Source organism: Suricata suricatta, chromosome 5, assembly GCF_006229205.1.
Source record: "Suricata suricatta isolate VVHF042 chromosome 5, meerkat_22Aug2017_6uvM2_HiC, whole genome shotgun sequence".
NCBI classification, from domain to species: Eukaryota; Metazoa; Chordata; class Mammalia; order Carnivora; family Herpestidae; genus Suricata; species Suricata suricatta.
In genome coordinates, this window is record NC_043704.1 from 76,778,606 (window position 1) to 76,793,579 (window position 14,974).

Genomic DNA, 14,974 nt, shown 5'->3' on the forward strand with positions numbered 1-14,974 from the left:
TTTGTAAATTATTTTTTTTTAAATATTCTTCCCTGCCACTTTTATCTGACGGTCTTAGATCTAATACCTTCAAATGTCTATAAAAATATCATGTTTGGGGTGCCTGGGTGGCTCAGTCGGTTAAGCGTCCAACTTCGACTCAAGTCATGATCTCACGGCTGGTCAGTTTGAGCCCGGAGTCAGCCTCTGTGATGACAGCTCAGAGCCTGAAGCCTGCTTCAGGCTCTGCGTCTCTGTCTCTCTCTGCCTCTCTCTCGCTCTCTCGCTCTCTCAAGAATAAAAAAACATTTAAGAAATAAAAATAAATATCTCACTGTACTTTTTCTCATCTTTAGGTTTAGTTAAACTTCAGAATTGTTATCTTATTACCCAAAAGACATGTTTTTACATCCCCCCCCCCCACTTTTATCATTTTCCTCTGAATAATACTCAGTTTATATATGTGTTTCCCAAGAATAGTAGTATCTGGAACAGGACTAACACAATGATTCAGACTTAGTCTTATCAGCAAAGAGCAATAGGAAATTGCCATCTCCTAAGAGCCACACAGTTTTATACCTTGGTTTTTAAAATTTTTGGACACAACATCAGACAGTTCATAGTACTGACTGGGTTATCAACCAAAATTCCCTTCCTTTTCCTATGTATATGCATGAATACTTGGACTGAAATTCAATTAAAGGAGCCATAACGTAGACAATGGGTGGGAATCAATTAAAGACTTCTGATAACGCATTAACTTCTAGTAGTTACTGTGGTGGGTTTGGACAGATTCCAATGGAAAGTTTCCGAGATAAATGTAGTGCTTAGCTCATTATGAGATTTAAGGGCTTAATGTGATTTTCTAAAGGAAAGGATTTCCAAATGTGTAAATCACAGCCATTGACAATTCTAAAGAGTTGCTACAGACAGACCATGAGGTTGGGGACCACCTCTTTTGTCACCATAGATGACAGTGATGGAGAGACTTTCTAGCCTGTGATGACGAGTGGAAAGTTTGCAGTGAATTTGATCATTACGAATTTGACACGAAACGAAGGAGCCATGCTCCTTACCAGCTTAGTTCTTTCCAATTAGTAAATTTAACATGAACCTGAAAAGTAATTGAAAGAGACATGTGCTTAGTTTTTAAGACCTTTGAACTAGTTTTATCAAGAGTGCAAAGTAGTTTTAAAGAAGAATTTTTATTTTGATCTTAAAAATCTAAATTTTCACTTATCTTCAAAGCCCGTGTGTCCGTGTGTGTGTGGCGGGGGGAGGGGGTTTGGAAACTCCTTTATCTCCGTCCTACTCAGTCTGTGTAGTTGCCTTTCATAAACATGACAATGTAAAAGTAGAAAATCTACTGCTTCTCTTATCTCATGAGAAATATGATATAATCCTAAAACAATGTGGATAGATAATAAATCAAAAAGAACTTTGTACACTCAAATTGTGTGTGTGCGCGCCCGCGCATGTGTATGTTGTGTATTTCACTTCAAAATAGTCACATTAGGGAAATGTTCTGTCCAATGGGGATACCACTGTTGAAAATAAAATGCTGTTCTAGGTCCTTTAAAGAAAGACTCTAGCTTTTTATCTTTTTTTCTTTAATTATTGGTACCTCACCCTGAAAATGCAAAATTTGTTTTTGAGAGAGGGCAATGCTAAAAAGAAACAAACATGGTGGAATGTCTGGTGGAGTTCCAGACACTGAGGGATGGATGTGGAAGATGCGTATTGGGTGGGGGGTGGGCTATTCCTGAGGGTCTTCATACAGTACTTTGAAGGAAGTTGTCTCCTTTATGACGTATTTAAATGTCTTCCATATTGTAAAAACTGCAGTTGAGGTTGTGAATTGTTAGTATTTTTTAATGCTGAAGATTATATGGAGAGGGAGTCATAAATTAAGTGTTTATTCTGTGTGGCTCAAAAGTGGGGTAGGGCTATAGACTGATAAGACCAGATTTCTTGTATGGTACTAAAGTAATTTTGAAGTCACCTTTTCTTATCTAAAATTCATCAATACTCTAGAATACTCCTGCCTTTAAAAGTCAGAATCTGCCTGGAATTCACCTAGAAGAAAACAAGGACTGTAAAATTGTTCTTCGGCTAGATTATTGGTGTGTGCAAGGGCAGCAAGCTTCTCTCTCTCTCTTAAAACATGAAGTGAAAAAAAATGGAGTGGGGGCACCTGGGTGGCTCAGTCGGTTAAGATCTGACTTCAGCACAGGTCTTAATCTTGCCATTCAGAGTTTGAGCCCCACTTCAGGCTCTGTGCTGACAGCTCAGAGACTGGAGTCCATTTCAGATTCTGTGACTCCCTCTCTCTCTCTCTCTCTCTCTCTCTCTCCCCCTCCCCCGCTCACATTCTGTCTCTCTTTCTCAAAAATAAATAAACATTTAAAAAAATTAATTAAAATGGGGTAGTAGAGGCACCTAATTTGGAAGGTGAATCTAAGTTCAAATGTGTGGTTCATAGTACATTTCAAATCTGTCCATTTATCCATTTTTATCTTAATATCTTTAAATCTGAGTTCATCCATGTATAAATGCATATAATAAAAGCAAGCTTACAGAGTTGCTAAAAAATTAAAAATACTTATATGTAAATATCTACATGTGGTAGACATTGAATTAATCAGTTTGGTTAAATTATTATTCACTGTCTAGTGAATGTAATATTAAACTAATGTATGGACTATTATTAATTGAAATTGAATTGAATCAATTGTTCACGGTAACTTAGAGAATTACCTTAATATGTGGATTTATAAGTGAATAATACATTTTTAAAATTCTGTCTATTTACTTTAAAATAGATGTGAATAAAAAAGAAAACTACTGAAATAATCTATTAGTCTATTGCTCTGTCTCTCTCTGCAGCTCTGTTATTCTTCCTGTCTCCATACAAACACACACACACACACACACACACACACACACACACATACACACACATACACATACACACACATACACACACACACACCTTGTATACTAGAAGAATTCATTCTACTTAAGTAATTTTCATTTACAGGTAAAGAAAATGTTGATATAAAGTTCTCATTTTTCTCAGTTTTCTCTCAGGAAGAGAAATTTAACCAATGTAACTTCTAACATTTCTTTTGATGTGTATCATGAATTCTTCTTATTCTCATTTCTTATGAGCAAATATGAAAATAAAGACATAAAACACATGCACAAAATAAAATTCAAAGCTGAAAATAAATGGTTTATTTTTAAAAGAAACAAATTTACAAATCAAATGGAAAATGGAAAATACAAAAGTTTATGAATAAAATAAAAAAGATAATAAGATAATCTTAAAATATTAAAACCTATGGAAAGAAGTGGATCATTAGCACGTGGAATGATGCTTTTGTTTCCCAAAACAATGGAGTACTTATTTATTAGAATCCTAGGGGATCATTTAAGTACAATACAGAAGATAATTAAATAAGTTTTGTATGCTTGTGTAATTAGACATTTTCTATGTCATGGCTCTTTGTTAACTCAGGTGCAGAAGACCTTTGTAGCATATACCTAAAACCATTAAGGTTATTTTAAACAGTAGAGACAAAAATTGTATTTCCTTGTTTCTCTAAAAAATTTTGTATTGGGCATCATAGGGAACATAAAACAAACAAAAAAGGCATAAAACACAATTTTTTGAGAATGAGACACATCATTTAGATTTGAGATGCTTCCAATTTTAGCATTTAGAAAAGTTCAATATCAAAGACCAGTTTATAAATAGGAAAAAGAATATTAAGAAGTTTCCATGGGTACCCCAAAGTACTTGGGATAAATATTGAATCTAAAAGTGCAGAAAGAATGCAGTATTGGGAAGAGAATGGCCACCTGTGAGGGGACTGTCCTCCATTACCTAAAACTCATGCAATTGATACTCAAACCTTTCTAGTGTCAGCTTTCCCCTGGCCTTGTGGATGAAGGATTAACAGGAGGAGTAATTGTGGTTTGTAATAAAGAAAAGCATTAATAGGCAAAAAATATCCAAGAATGACTCTATACCATAGTTTTATAGTCAAGAATTCATGAGGCTTTTCTTTTCTTCAATTTAAAATAATACCTTCACTGTAGAGAAATGATTTATTATGGACTTTAGCACTGCGGAAGGGCACTTAAACATAGGATATAGTTTTAGAATTGGTTATCAACATTCATAACATTGGTATAAGGGTTTCATTAAATTATGAAATATGGTGTTTCATAGGATACTTATGCTTATCTATAGGTGTTTTATTTTCCTTTTCTGTATTACCCAAGAGTCCAAATAGAGATTTACCTCCGCAGTAGTTGAATGCCATGACTACCGTAGCTTAGTCTCCAAGTGTTTGTATGTACTTATGACAAAGTAGATGATCAGTTAATTCCAGCAGACTGGTCACTGCCTAGCAGTGAGCATTGAAGCTCTGTGCTTAACCGACTCCACTGCACCCATACCAAATGTAGCAGCAGTAAGCTGTTTATACTAGTTTAGGGAAGGCAAGAACTAACAACTACTACTCTGCAAACTATGAATTTACAAATGATGTGTGGAAAACACTGACACAAAAGCACTACAGCAAAAACATAATTTAAAAACTGGACAAGAGTTCCAGTGGTTTGTAATATTGTGCCAATAGCTATTTAAAGTCACATGCCTGTGTACACATGTGTGTGCGCATATATATACACATACACATACATACATTACATACATATATACATACATATATACACATATATAATTAATATGTGTATGTATATATACAATGTAAATATACATACATTTATAACTCATGTGTTTGTGCATATATGTATATGTGTGTATGTGTGTTTATATATATATGTTTATATATATATGTATGTATATATGTATGTATATATTCACCACTCTGTAAACTCTGGACTTAGTTTTTCACTTTTCCAAGTCCCAATGACAGTACAATTTCATTTAAAACAAAGTAAAGCAAGTTTCATGGAAGAAACTGACTTTTTTAGCATGAATGCATTAACTAGTGAATAAAATGTAGAAAATACTGGGGGGTCCAGTTAATTCTCTTAGAATATTAATGCTAAAAGCAACTCTCAAGGTCACTGAGTCTATCTTCCACATTTTACAATGGGGAGACAGAAGCCAGCGAAGAGAAATCACTTTCCTAATATTCACATTAGCAAGGCTGAGATTAAAAGACAAATTGCTGAACACCCTGTTCTGTGCTTTTCTCACAAGCCAGAAAATTCCCTAAAAGCACTTTGCTGTCATTTCACACTCTATTAGCACCATTAGTAGAAGCTTCCTGTCGGACGGAACCAAGGGTGGGGCCACCTGCAAACTCTAAATGGCTGATACTAGGTACCATAGACAGGGGAAGAGGAGTGACCAATATGGGTCGACCTACAGATATCCAGGAGTTTACTGAAATTTTAAAAATATGGTATATTTTTCAAGTTGACAAATATGACATCAGTGACCTGAGATGGAGGGCACAAGGGATGTAGTAGAAAACACAGGCGAGCCCTTTAAAACCATCGTAAGGAACACTTTCAGTTACACTGCTCTGTGTCCTAAGTGGTGTCAGTCTGGCCTTGAGGGTGCACTGCACAGCAAATGAGCCAAAAGCTCAGTGTCCTCAGCTAAAAGAAACATGGGCCTTGATTATCTTTTTAACTGATGAGTAAACATAAAAAGAAAAGTACTTGAAAACTCACAATGACCTTGTTAACAGATGAGTTATCTTTAAGGGGTCTTGAAATCCACAGCAAAAGGCTGTTCCACAACGTTAAGGTTATAAAACATGAGAGAGGAAGAGGGAATGGAGACGTGGAAACACACGGAGGATGCAGAGAGGGGAAATTTGCATCAACCAAGTCTTTGCCTGCAAAGAACACAGTGCCAACAGACGCTGGTGACAGACTGGCGGCACTACCCTTCTAAACCTTAGTATTGCCTGAGGAAGCACCACTACCAGTCATACAGTCACCCTGAATTAATCCCTCCAGGGAGGCTTGGACAGAATTGTTTTCTGTCTGTGAAATAATATGTTGGGAACAAAGAAAGGGGACTCTTCCTTCCTGGAGTGCCCTTGGTTCTTTTTGCCCCTTTCATTATTGTCCCTTTCATACATTTTTCAGGGATGCATAGGAGAGACCCTGCTCGCCACTTCTAGACCACCTGGAACTTTTCTTCACTGGCATGGCCACCTGCAGCTGCTTCCAGAACCTGCCCTGTGGATACTTGGATTTCTCCCCTTTCCATTTAATGACCGTGAGCACCGTCTTAGCCCTCTTCAGCTCTTTCACCTTCGTCTCCTTCACCGCTTTGTACTGTACTAAAATGACGTTGATGTTGCCCCGAGAGGCCATGTTTTCTAGGCCAGCCTTGAGCTCCAGGAGGGCTTGGGTTCCCTGGAGCACGTAGTTGGGGCTTAGGACAACCAGGAGGCGTCTGCTTTTCTGAATGAAGCTCAAGGTCTCATCCGTGACAACTGAGAAAGAAAACACCATGGGGGTTAGTGTTGGTCAAGAACTCCCCCAAAGCCTGAGGCTTAGGGGGCAAGTGTAGGGAACTTAGGGTAACAGCCTGGGAGTTGAAGTGAAACTTTTACCAAGAACATTTGCAACAACTTAATCCTCAGGTCCCCTCACTCTGTCCAATAAATGCCACACTCCTCCAAGGTACTGAAAATGATATGCACATATTCCACCCCCAAAAGAATTCTAAACAGGCATGAAGCCAAGTATATACTTCTATGACCTTGTTCTTCAAAACCTTTATGAGAAATAGATGAATTGTACAGAAATCGGTTTCTTCAAACTACGTGGCATGCTGCAGCCCAGTCAGATCAGCTCCTGAGCCCTTTCTCCCCAACAAGACCCATGTGTCTACTCTCTAATGCCAGTGGGTATTTAAAAAGATAATCAGCATAGAGTCAAAGTCATGGAAATTCATTTCTCACCAACACAGGAAAGCGAGAGTAAGGACATTTATTTTCTGAAAATCCCTCCCTGTTGCCAGACTCCTACCCGACTCAGACTGGTCTATGTCCTTAGAATAGGAACTTTAAAAAGTCTAGCTAACTGAATGGCATTTTGGCTGGCATCACATTCTCAGCTCAGCCTTCTATTCTGCTCTCTGCTCTGGAGCCTAAATTAGTCCCTGGATCTTTCTCCTTAAACTCCTATCACTACTATGAAGCCATGTGTTTCAGTAGCTGCTAGCTAATGTATCTGCCTTTCTAATAGGCAAATTCTTTAGGTCAGAAAAGAAGAAAAAGAAATAGGGAAAATGGAAATTCAGTGTAATTTTATTGTTATCAAGGACTCTGATTAGTTCCTGTCACCAAATTCTTGGGAATAATCCATCTCCTCAAGGCTGCTTACCGAGGATTGTATAATCTTTTACCTGGAGTTCAAAAAGGAGCCAACTCCAGGGAATACATGAGGGTTGTGGAAAGCTACTTCATGGCTTACAATTCTCCTCTAAGTAGTTATTTTGCCCCTTCACTTTCACAGGTACAGAGGCCAAAGGGAAAGTCTTGCACTTAAAATTCCATTGCAGTCTGGAGGAGAATCGAGAAATAAATAATTATCTAATCTAAGCAGTGTTGCTGGAGGCAGACTGTGTGTAGGCATGGAAAGAGTCCCAGAGGCAACGAGGAAGAAAAGAAGCATGGAGGCACAGGTCACAAGGATCAACCATCAAAGCAAGATGCAAGAGTAATTATGTGGAACTTGAATTCTTGAAAGAATTAGCAGCCCCTACTGGAGGTCCATTGTTACACTGTATACCTTTATATAATTTTTCACAAAGTGATAAATATTTGTTGAATGGCAGAATGAGTGAATACATGGATGGATAAGTGATTTAGGATCTTAAGTCTTAAAATGAGTGGGATTTGTCCTTTAGCTGTTTCATCAAGTCATCAGTTCCCGGCAAAATGATCCTGAGAGAGATATCAGCTGTAGAACACAAACATGATGGACTTGTAGGCGAAGGCAGGAGATAACGTAAGTGGTCTGGCTAATTCAGAGTGAGTATGGACATTTAAGTCTGTTTTTATATCCTTTATCCACATAACAGTTTCAAAAACATCTGAAATGGTTAACATAAATAGGACCTTAGGGGAGGAAAATTAGTTTGTTGTGGTGAAGGTTAGACACATTACATGCATTGCAACAGTACAAAGCGTAACGGTGGATTTAGGAATGCTATTATGTATTTATTAAAACAGACTCAAATGGGCTATCACTTTGTATGTTATTGGGTGGATCTGAAAATTAGGGATATACTTTTCTTTGAAAATATTCAGCAATTCAAGTTTTTTTTTTTAGCCTAATAGAATATATTGGCCTTAGTAAAAATTTAAACTACATCTCAGATGTATAAGCTGACAGAAAGGAAGAAACAGACCCAAGAAAAAGGGGAAGATGAATAGCATTGGCTTGCTAGCAAATAAAAGTGAGGAAAAGGAAATTAGCAAATGCCACAGGGAAATATTCTGATTATTATGAGTGAGTACTATAAAGAAAATTCCATGCACTCTCTTCACAACTCATTCTTAGTAAAATCAAGTATACCTCAGCCTTTGTAAAAATGTTTAAATTCAGTGTTTGTAAAAAAAAAAAAATTCAACGGAAATTAATGCTGATTTGCTTAAACCTTCTCCGTATCTAACTGTATGTAAACAGAACATTTAAAACTGAAGCACTTGGGGCTCCTGAGTGGCCCAGTCAGTTAAATATCTGACTTCAGCTCAGATCATAATCTCATGGTTTGTGGGTTCGAGTCCTGCATCGGGCTCTGTGCTGACAGCTCAGAGCCTGGAGCCTGCTTCAGATTCTGTGTCTCCCTCTCTCTCTGCTCCTCCAGCTCTCTCTCTCTCTCTCTCTCTCTCTCTCTCAAAAATAAACATTAAAAAGTAAAAATAAAATAAAAACTAAGGCATTTAATAGGGCTCTAATCTACTATACATCTACACTTTTCTGACACTGAATTCTTAACACTTGCAAGGGGAGCTATTATACAACCATAAATGGCACTTGAATAATCTATAACTCACAATCTAATTTTATTCCTAAAGAAGTCTCATCTATTACATCAAACAATTGGAATGTAGATATCCAAAGATGCCAACACAGAGCTCTGCCATGACTCTCACAACTGACCCAAACTAAGAGTTCCCTTTGTCATTCAGGGTGGCATCGTCTGTACTCATGTGAGATACCTACTTCCCCCAGGAAGACTGTCACGGTCAAAGATGCACAGCTTGTATCCAAATTCATTCTCCAAAACTCCACGGAGGGTCAGTAACACAAACTCTTCTTCCTCAGCATTCCTTGCGTAAGATACATAAATATCGTATTCTTTCCCATCTGACAAAAGGAAGAGAGATACAATATAAATTAGAAGAGTTTCAAATCGTATTGCATTTTTTTCTTAAATCAAACTTTTGCCTAATAGTCATGTTCGCTTTTTTTTAACTGTATGAATTATCTGACAGATTTCATGTGATTTCCCACCTGTGACAGGTCTCCAGGCAAAATGACTACTTTAAGGTGTAATTACAGATTTTGTCTGATATGTCTACTACTCTCATATTATTAAGTTTAGTGTTTATAGTGGAGAATAAATGAGGTTTGGCTCATTTGACTATGAATTAACACAATCAGGATGCAAATAGTCAATCATAGGTACTTGCACTGAATATACCATGCAGAAAATTTATAGTTCCTGTCCTAGTTTGTGACTCACTGATATATTAGAATTATAAATGGAGCAAAACTTTTAGAAAGTGTCTAAATTATTTATACCTGAAAATAACTACAATTAAAAATATGCTGCAATTTGGGGCACCTGGGTGGCTCAGTAGGTTAAGCATTGACTCTAGATCTCGGCTCAGGTCATGATCTCATGGTTCGTGAGTTCAAGTGCCTCTGTCAGCACAGAGCCTGACTGGGATTTTCTCTCTCTCTGCCCTCTCCCCTCCACCTCTCAAAAATAAATAAACATTATATATATATAATATATATACGTATATTATATATATAAATACATATATTTTATATATATAAATACATATATATATATATACACACACACACACTGAGATTCAATAAAGCCATCTTTCCCAGAGTTGTCTAATTATAAAAATCACCTCTCAGTAAAAAGCAGGTTCTGTGTCTCTTCCACAAACTTACTGAATGAAAATCTTTATGGGATGAGTCTAAGAATCAGGATGTTTAATTGCTCCATTCTTGTCACCGGGCAAATATGCACTAGTGCAGTGCTTCTAAAACTTTAATGTGCACCTGAACCATTTGGGAATATTGTTAACATGTAGATCCCGACTCAGAATAGGGGCTAGCTTAGGATTCTCCTTTGAACAAGCTCCCATGTGATGCTGATGTTGACGGTGCACGGACCACCTTTAAGTGGTCCAGGTATAGTATAGACAGCTACACATAGCTTTCGAACGCTTGAAATGCAGCTGGTCTGAACTGAGATGTGCTGTAAATTGAAAATATAACAGATGCTAAATTTTGGCATTTTGAATACCAAAAAATAAGACTAGAATATCACCATCAGCTTTTAAATATTAATTATATGCTAAGATATTAGTGTTTTGAGTCTATTGGGTTAAATAAGGTGTATATTAAAATAATCTTCACTTTCTTTTTATACTTTTCCTGCTGTGACCACTAGAAAATATTAAGTTACATATGCGGCTTGCATTATCCTTCTCTTTGGGCAGAGCCATCTAGACCAAACACATATTGAGCCAAGAAAGTAAAATAATATACATTAGAAAGATTTTCAATAGTAAGGACTGCAACAAAAGTTAGTAAGATTAAATCTCCCAATTATTCTAGCTTTTATCAAGGCAATATGCTTTCTGAAAAGGACAGTAGAAGGTATTGACTGCAAACTTTTATCACTCACCTAAAATGGTTTCATCTGTTCCAAAATGAGCCCGATAAAATAAGACCATCTCCAGCCAGTAAACGTGGTAAACAACAATGAGAATCACTACCAGCAGCACGGTGGCTCCAAAACCACATGCTAATTCCACTGTGTATCTGGGAGCTATCAATGGAGTGAACAACAAAGAAACAATTGAGTTTTATGCGGTGATCACAGTGATCTGTCATCCTGCAAATAGCTGGGTAAGTTAAGCGGCCGAACTATGCTCCTGACTTGTACATGTGAACAAGCAGAGATAGCATGATCGGGTTTAAGCACTGGGTTTTAGTGCCAGACTGTGTCCTATTTATCTTTTTGTCCCCAGCACCTGAAATAGGTGTTTTTAACCATTAGATTACTTGAAGAGACTTAGATGTTATGTAAATTAACATATATTCATGGCATGTAAATGGTACATTGTATATGCATTTTAGCATTGGACAGGATTTAGAAGGTCATCCCATTCAGTGCATCTGCTAAGTGAATCCCCTCAAAAATATTTTTAAAATCTTCCATTTGTGTACCTCTTGGGGTGGAATCCTTATTACTACCTAGATAAGGCCATGGTACTCATAGAATTTTAATTGTTGGAGCAGATGGATTGAGTGAACATCTTAGTGTATTTCCATTAGTCTTAATTCCTCCTTCTTTTCAATGCCATATGGAAGAAATTTAATTACCTTTCCTATAAATTCAGAAAGAAGCCTCAAAAATCTTATTTTCACTGGGAAGAAACAGAGGGATCTACCAAATGCTACTAAGTATGCTTGGCTTTGAAAGTATCTCTCAGGTTTATAGTTCTAGGATACACATTCTGAAGATTAAGTTGCAATATACAGATATGGACAGATTTCCACCTAATCTGCTTACTTTTATATGGTGGGCGTTTTACCAGTTTCTTTGGAATTATCAGAAATAGAATAAGGTAGTTCCTGACTTCCTAAAAACTAGATATGTATTTTTTAATGTTTTATTTATTTTTGATACAGAGAGAGACAGAGCATGAGAGGGGGAGAGGCAGAGAGAGAAGACACAGAACCAGAAGCAGGCTCCAGGCTCTGAGCCAGCTGTCAGCACAGAGCCTGATGTGGGGCTCAAACCCACGAACATGAGATCTGACCTGAGCCGAGGTCGAAGGCTTAACTGACTGAGCCACCCAGGTGCCCCCCCCCAAAAAAACTAGATATTAATTCAGCCCTGTAAACAAGGTCTGTTATGACCAAATCACCAACCACCTGTCTCATTCACCATTGCCTTTTCTTCAAAAACATCAGGAAGATTTAGCTCTATGTCTTTGCTCATGCTGAGACTTCTGGCAAGGATAGTCCTTTCTCCTTTTTGAGTTTTTCAGTCCATGCTCTAATGTCATTATTTTGTATAAGCTTTCCTAGAATAAAACTCCTCTTGCACCTGGCATCTGCCTGGCAGAAATTTTAACTCTTCTTAATGTTTATAATTGCATTCGAGAATTTGTATTATATTTTAATTTGTCTACAAGCTTGCCTCTCCACTCTCTCTTTCTCTCTACTAAACTATATTTTTATAGTCTTTTAGGTAGAGATTATGTCTTCTTCATCCATCCTACCCCTAGAATACAAAGGATCTCAATGAACGTTTTCAGATATAATGCCATATACTTCTGGGGTATTTAAAAGAAATCTAGTTCCTCAATATGTACCAGCAACTTCATTTGGTTGCCTTATTAGCTTGTGATAATGAATCCTAAGTGTTTGAAGAGGGAATTGAATATTTGGACCTGAAGCAGGAGTGGCTTAAATTATGTATTAGTTGACTTGACAATTACTTATTACCACCTATTATTTGCCAGATGCTGTTGGGGACATGATAGTGGATAAGACTGAAAGGGTGTCTGTCTTCTTAGAGCTAATATTCAAATGCAAGGAAATAAATAATAAGACAACACTGTTAGGTAGTGATCAGTGCTATAAAGGAAATAAACTAGGGTAATGTGATAGAGGTGACTGAGAGGCTGGACTGGGGCAGTAGAACTGTATCAGGTCGGGTAGTGAGAAAAGGCTTCTTTGATTGCCTGAACATTGTGTTAAGTACTTGCCAAGATGAGGCACATAGGAATTTTGTTCAAAGCTGGGATTGTTATATGGGCTCCCTGACTCTAAAGTCCAGAGATCTTCACAGAGCCTGCCATCAAGTTTAATTATTCATCATATACTGGTGGAAAAATCTCCTTTAAAACAGGTATCTATCCTACAGGGGAAATGGTAAGCAGCCTGGAGCTGAGCCTGAAGTTCTCTAATTAAAGGGCAGATCTAAGAGTTTCAAGTTCATTATCCTAAACTCGGGATGCTAGTCCTATCTCGGAGATAGTCCAGAACTCCACAGTGCAGAATTATTACCAGGTATTCTTGGTCTCGTTCCAGGAATAATGATGTTTAAAATAAGAAAACTTCATCATCAAATGTCAAAAGCTATGTCAGTGCAGTTGTTGAGAATTTGCTAAGATCAATTTGGGTAGCTGGCATGAAAATTGCTGTGTCCTTGGTATTTCTGAGCACATGTTATGTTAACAGCACACTGGGGTAATTTCCATTGTCATCTTCATTATTTGCTCAGTTATTTTGGCTCCTCTGGCTGGACATTTTGTAATAGTGAGAAAAAAAAAAGAGGTCAGTCAATGTGCTTACCTGAAATGGGTTTTTAAAAAAATATATCAATATATAGCTTGCCTAATGATCAAGAGATCAATTACTTTCATGAATTTCCCTCTGCCACATTTATTTTATTACTGCTTATTTTCTTTTTTGTGGGGATTTTTAATTTAGTTTTGGGTCATTGAAATATATGTGTCATATGTATAGATCATATTTTGTGGGGCCATACTGATGATATGAAGAAGTTCCTAATGCTATTTAACTAATTGAACTCTTAAGATAAATAATCCACAAGGCTGAATTTCTAAATGGCTTAAGCCACATGCAGGAAATGTTCTAAAAAGCTTTCCTATAAAGCTTTGCTGGCTTGCAGGGGAAGGGTGACCCTCGGCCCGCATTTTCTGTCTGCCCCAGCTGGACCTCTAATGTTTTGGCATAAAGACTTGACTCTGATGCAATCCCAGTCAAAAGGGTTTCCAATCAGGAAAGAGTGATGCAATTTGACCAAATTGGACTTCTAAACTGCTTCTCTCTTTGATCTCACTTATTATTGATTTAGGATATTGCCAAATTTGGCCACTTGCTCTGCTGTTACTCCCTGAATCAGAATTCCCTCCACTCCTTCTGCAGTTCTACAGTAATAACAGGCTCCAAAGCCCACATTTCCAGCTATCTCCCTGAGTTAAACCAATCCAGGGCTTTAGCTCCAGTCTTTTACCCTGGTTCAGGTTATTGGTCTACAATTTTGTTTCTCCTTGGAAACCTAACTTATTATTTTTTAATGTTTATTCATTTTTGAGAGACAGAGAGAGACAGCGCGAGTGGGGGATGGGCAGAGAGAGAGAAGGAGACACAGAATCTGAAGCAGGCTCCAGTTTCCAGGCTCTGTCCGAGCTGTCAGCACAGATCCCGACGCAGGGCTCGAACTCACAAACTGTGAGATCATGACCTGAGCCAAAGTCGGACGCATAATCGACTGAGCCACCCAGGTGCTCCATTACTTATTCTTTTTATCTTCATTAGTTGGGGGCCTTGCTATCCACTGAGTCTCCCAGCCCAACACCAGCCTCTTGGACTTCCAAGTATTCTCTGCCACAGAACCTGTCTCTGCTAAATTGCTGAGACTTCTTGATGATTTTGGGAACCGTATAATGACCATTTCTCTGAATTACAAACTATTAGAATGCTTTATCTATATTATAGTAAACCAGAGACATACAACTGAATTAATCTGCAGACTTGCTTTGTTTGACTACAAACAGTGTGTTAAAATTAGGGCTTCATCTTCTGGTCTTAGAGAAGTGATTGATACTGGGGTTAGCCTCCTCTCATAATATTTATAATGACGGTTTTTCTACGATGATATAAGTGCTAGTTGATCTGTGTGTGATCTTTG

General features: G+C 37.6%; 1 protein-coding gene across 4 annotated transcripts in view; it reads right to left on the reverse strand.

Annotated features, from left to right (window-relative positions):
• The window catches only part of IL1RAP (interleukin 1 receptor accessory protein), a 144,485-nt gene that overhangs the window by 13,942 nt on the left and 115,569 nt on the right, over positions 1 to 14,974 (reverse strand). For 2 of the 4 annotated variants that reach the window (XR_003908709.1, XM_029939635.1), the window contains exons 9-10: positions 10,928 to 11,071; positions 9,217 to 9,360 (exon numbers count right to left, since the gene is read on the reverse strand). Coding sequence is in view for 2 of the 4 variants with exons in the window: in XM_029939635.1 (XP_029795495.1) it covers positions 9,217 to 9,360; positions 10,928 to 11,071 (288 nt within the window). In the remaining 2 variants the exon portion in view is untranslated. Of the gene's footprint in view, positions 1 to 4,861; positions 6,474 to 9,216; positions 9,361 to 10,927; positions 11,072 to 13,323; positions 13,559 to 14,974 lie in introns of those variants that run through there. The other 2 variants (XM_029939636.1, XR_003908710.1) reach the window with 2 other exon arrangements.